Source organism: Anopheles aquasalis, chromosome 3 (genome assembly GCF_943734665.1).
Source record: "Anopheles aquasalis chromosome 3, idAnoAquaMG_Q_19, whole genome shotgun sequence".
In the NCBI taxonomy this organism is placed as follows: domain Eukaryota; kingdom Metazoa; phylum Arthropoda; class Insecta; order Diptera; family Culicidae; genus Anopheles; species Anopheles aquasalis.
In genome coordinates this window covers 85,001-90,000 of record NC_064878.1, presented here as the reverse complement: position 1 = coordinate 90,000, position 5,000 = coordinate 85,001, and the positions used below count along the sequence as shown (strand labels likewise).

The 5,000-nt window shown below is 49.5% G+C and overlaps 2 protein-coding genes across 4 annotated transcripts in view; one reads left to right on the top strand and one right to left on the bottom strand.

Moving 5' to 3' along the window:
- LOC126578664 (calcium channel flower) overlaps positions 1-2,430 on the bottom strand; it is a 5,828-nt gene extending 3,398 nt beyond the window's left edge. Inside the window, exons 1-5 of one of the 3 annotated variants that reach the window (XM_050241458.1) lie at positions 2,192-2,430; positions 1,938-2,058; positions 564-771; positions 371-478; positions 40-145 (exon numbers count right to left, since the gene is read on the bottom strand). In XM_050241458.1, coding sequence (XP_050097415.1) covers positions 40-145; positions 371-478; positions 564-771; positions 1,938-2,058; positions 2,192-2,194 — 546 coding nt within the window. In that variant the 5' untranslated portion in view covers positions 2,195-2,430. The remainder of the gene's footprint in view (positions 1-39; positions 146-370; positions 479-563; positions 772-1,937; positions 2,059-2,191) is intronic. The other 2 variants (XM_050241459.1, XM_050241457.1) reach the window with 2 other exon arrangements.
- A 179-nt stretch (positions 2,431-2,609) lies between these two features.
- LOC126578956 (zinc finger protein 252-like) overlaps positions 2,610-5,000 on the top strand; it is a 5,237-nt gene continuing 2,846 nt past the window's right edge. Inside the window, 4 exon segments of the mRNA XM_050242078.1 lie at positions 2,610-2,727; positions 2,730-2,770; positions 2,843-2,871; positions 2,873-4,133. Of these exon segments, the coding sequence (XP_050098035.1) occupies positions 2,610-2,727; positions 2,730-2,770; positions 2,843-2,871; positions 2,873-4,133 (1,449 nt within the window).

Genomic DNA, 5,000 nt, shown 5'->3' with positions numbered 1-5,000 from the left:
TTGTTTTGAGAATTAAACAATTTATGTTGGACGCCATACATCGGGATCCTCCATGAGGGTAGAGTGTTGATCGGTTGACGGTACGCCCTGTACCGGCGACATCGCGTTCGGTGAGGCCATCGCTGCCATATCCTCGCGTGAGCCTCTGCACGTGGTGGCGTGGAGCAATGGGAATGAGTTAAAGCGCGATGATGAGACGAATGTTCAGTTAGTATGAAATTTGATGGATGATTGTTAATTGGTTAATATGCTTCATGAGTCTTATCATTAAGAAATGCTCATCAAACGACTCTCCAAACAAGTGTATGTACACAAATAAAGCACAATGTCCTCCACAATGCTACAAAAAGGCGCTAGAACGATTACTTACTTTTTGCCAAGTGCCATCATACCGTACAGCATTCCGGTAACAAAGATAAGTCCACAACCGAATAGACTACCGAGTCCTAAGCACATGATGACCGGTGGTATGGCAATCCTAAAACAAAGCCAGAAACAGTAAACGTAGAGCTACGTTCTTTCTCTATTCGAAGAGCAATTCTAACGGGGATGCAACAACTTACACACAGTACAGAGCTGCCCGGTTCCAGTATGGGCGCTGATCCGCCTTCTCGGCCGCCTGCTGCACGAAATCGATGAAAATGAAGCAACATGGTGCTTCTATGGCGAGCACCACGAAACCGGCCAGAATCTGTAGGATACCACCGACAAGACAACCGACATCGCCGAGCAGGATACCGATACAGTTGTACAGACCGAACAGGACGGCAACTGAAAGTTAAGTAGAGCGATGATTAGGGGACGATGTGTGGGCGGCTCGACGTGCATCCCTATCCCATTATCAGTTGTGTTTTATCACAGTAAACCGAATATGAGCAACGTGTTATCACGAGTCGAGTCGAGAATGCTGGCGACAGCGCGCTCGGTGCGTGCAGAGCAGAAAAAAATCATCGCACCATCCTAGGGTCCTTCGGATTCGTCCTTTGCATGAAAATGGCAAGATAACCGAGAAATCTTTTGTTTTGCTTAATTGTCATTCAACATGCAGCTCACATTCCCGCTGCCTCTCTTCCCTTGGATGCTGCAAAATTCATTATTGGCCTCGAGAAGAAAGGCTCGTTATCCTTGATGCCTGGTCACTGCTGGCGATCCTTTGGATGCTCTCTCAACTCTGGCCACGGTTGACGGGATGTATCCGTTACATAATAACCTTCGTCAAAGGTGGCTTTAGGACGGTGGAGGCCAACGACAGGAGGCAAAACACAATGATCCTGGATCCTTGGAGTGGCACTCTCTCAAAAACTCTGTTTGTTGGGGGGCATCAATTGCTCTCTCTGTCTGTCTGTCTGTCTCTCTCTCTCTCTCTCTCTCTCTCTCTCTCTCTCTCTCTCTCTCTCTCTCTCTGGCGCTCTCCCAGTGCTCGTGCGTGCTTTCTCGGTGACTCCTTTTTGCTGACTTCCTTTTTCGAGACACGCGCGTTCACTTTCTTCTCGCAGGTAGCTACGATTTTGTCCCCCTCCTCCGCTTTTCCGCGAAACCACACGCATCGTCCAGTGCAAATAATCCAGATTTTCCTCTTCATTCGACACGTTTCCAAACACGCCGCCGGCAGCTGCAGCGCCAGCAGACCAGAACGACCTAGTTTATGATGCCTTCTTTACAATAAACTACACTTTGGGGGCTTCTCTGCGCGGTAGCGGCGACCAAAACGTTCCTTCACTTGCACGGGATTCACTAATTCCAAAACAAAAAGCGTCGAAATCGCGGGACATTTTGGCATTATCACACTACGCTTATCAGTTGGTCAGTCTGCGGGATGATTCATGCATATCCCTTGTTCAGGCAACCGTCTAGCGGAACGGCATCTCCGATGGAACGGTGGTGCTGAGATGGGGAGGGTGCAAACGGTGGACCGATCGATAAAGGGCTCTACTCACAGAATCCACCGACGATTCCGGCTGCACGGCCTCCGTACTTCAGGTGCCACGGTACATCATCGCGGGGAACGTTGTCCTGACCGGGCCGGGCCATCAGCCCCGCTAATCTTTCCGCGAACGACTGATGGATGAAAAGGAAAACGGGGAAAGTGAGTCGGGAAAGGAAAGTTTTACAGCAGCCTTCCTCCCGTTACGCTTCGCGGTGGCCGAATTTCAGATTTATCGATTTCCAACGAAAGAATGAAGCCACTTACCATGATGAACGGTTATTTGCTAGGTTCGGCACTTTCCACACAAGCAAGCACCTCGGAGTAGGCGGAATCCTGCGTTTGATCCTGCCGGATGTTTCCGATAACACGTAACAATCGCGGCGTATCACCAGCAGATTGCGGAAATCGCTCGGGAAGCGGCGTGGCTATTTGTTGGGCCGATTTTTGGGTATTTGCCGAGATCACGGTACGGAGAGCGTAAAAATCTTATCGAAAAAATCTCAACGAAAACCAAGAATCACGGGAAGAAGCAGGGTTTTGACGTTTCGAAACGCTTGAAACGCTTCGTACAAATGGTGCTGTTTGGCACATTTTTGGCATGTCGAAAGATGTATTTTTGGCGCTAGTCGAGTTCGAAAAGATGAATGACGGGCAATGTTTATATCGTGAATTAAAAAAAAAAATGTCGGAAGACGCTAACCTCGTGCATTGGTCGAGACTAAATTCGTCGAAAAATGTGTTGCTCTGCGATTCGAAAGTGTGCCGGTTGTGTGGCGAAGAGAACGAGAATGGCCTCCCGTTAGCGAAATTAGCCAACTAATCAACCGGTACTTGCCGGTAGAGGTAAGAAGCGTCGCATTTTTTGCGTTCCGGGAACAATCTTTAACGTTTTCGGCCTGCATTCCGACATTGCAGGTTCAAGATGATGGTATCTCGCCACGGTGGACAGTTGCTGTTCAATGAAATCGAGAGGGAGAAACAGCGGGAACTGGCAGCCTCCAGTAAGAATGTTACCGTTGCCCGAGTGGAAGATCTCGGTCCCCTATACGGTACCCTTCTCGATCAAGCAAAGTGGAACGAGCTGTTCAGCAAGGCGGAGCTGTCTGTCACACCATGCGTCGGCAACGATATTCCGGCGATCGAGCTTCACGAGCTCGAAGACTTGCTTAAACCCACCAACGATAAGGACATCCGGCAAGATCAGACACCGTCCATCAGAGAAGAGGAGGCGCAACCGGTTGCTGGATCGACGATAGATGAATCGCACGAATTGATCGAAAAGGACTGGATCGTAAACTCAGATGTTTCAATGTCCGGTGGACGGTTGATAGGATTCATGAACCACAATGTCAGCGGCATCGGTAGTCTGGTGGTGGTCAAATTGGCCGACGGATCATCGCGAAAGCAGTCCAAGTTCATCTGCGATATTTGTGCCAAGAGTTTCGCCCACGAGCGGCGCTATGTGCGGCATCGGAAAACGCATTCCGTCCTGTTCGAGTGTTCCGATTGTTTGGTAAAGTTCGGTACGACCGATAAGTTGAAGGTGCATCAGCAAGAGAAAGTTCACCGTGGGCAAGGGATAGTGGATGGAATTCAAATCGATACGAAGACTACAGGGCACGGGACGGAGCAATTGGATCAGTACGCTTGTGATAATTGTGATAACACGTTCTCGGAGCTGCAGATGGTGTTGAAGCACGAAGAAACGGTGCACGTTAGTGAAAACAGAACATACGTTTGTAGCGCTTGTGGTAAGTCCTTCCGGCAGAAGGATCTCCTGAAGCGCCACCAGAGCACACAGACCGAAGGGCGTCCCCATCAGTGTAAGGTGTGTGAGGCATCGTTTAAGACACGCTCGATGCTCTCGAAACATACCAAAGTGCATGACGCGGAAGCGAAGTGTCCTGTCCCGTGCCCCTGGTTCCCGTGTGACCTACAGTTCCGATACAAGGCCGGCCTCAAGCAACATCTGAACGTTCACGCGGGCGTGAAACCGCTCGATTGTCAATACTACGAAAAGCGATTTTCCCAGCGCGGTACCCTGAAGGAACATTTGCGAACGCATTCGGACGATAAACCCTTCTCGTGCGATTCCTGTGAGGCCAGATACACCACCAGCTCCCAGCAGCGATTGCACGTCATGCGCCACAACAGCGTGCGACCGCAACAGCGTCCGAACGCACACGCTGGAGAAATGATCAGTAAGGTAAGCCAGGCGGACAGCTAGCCAGAGGTCCTGCCTTTACATCGAATTCCATCAGAAAACCCCTTGTTTAGTAGGTCAAACCCCCTGAAGGCCAAAGAGGTTCTCGTCGCAGTTAAACACATGGTCGCAATTTCATACCAACCGATTGAACAGGACCCTCGGGCACAGATCAGATTACTTCCGACTGCTCCGACTCCCTCGAGAAAGAATTACAGGATCACCAGACAGAGAAGAAGCAGAGCGCAGAAGAGCGCCATCAACACGCCCATTTCTCGTTCTGCTGAAATGTGAATCCCCGCGAGGGGACTCCCCTAGTTGCCGACTAGTTTTTGGGCGACTTTACAGTGATTAGAAAAAATTTCTCGTTATGTAAATTTCCCCATTTCTAATTGCGAGACTGCGAGAAGGCGTTTCCAACAGAAAAAAGTTAACTCAGATAGCCTTGGCTGACTGGTCAGCCATTTCGGATGAGGAATTATTGGGAACCGGGTTTTTGTATAATAAGAACCAGCAGCATACCAGCAATCAGCGATTGCTGCTGTCGTTCACCTTTGCATCCACCATCCTAGCTGGCCATTACTCACGTTTCTCTTCGGTGAATGGATGGTCGTGTGTCGTAAGGCATTTGTAGCTCATTATTCGATCTGTGGTTCATCCAAGTTACCACGTTATGCGCTTTTCGGTTTCGTCTGGGATCACAAGCGTGCAGCACGTCCCTGGAGCAATAGGAAAAACTAGGACCTTCTATTGTTTTTGTAGTTCCTACTGTAGGTTAGCGAAACGAATGTGCTGGGTAGGAAGTAGGAATGGTTTTTGTGACAAATTCCTTCTCTGTAATTAGATACCATTTCTGGCAGTAGACTGCCT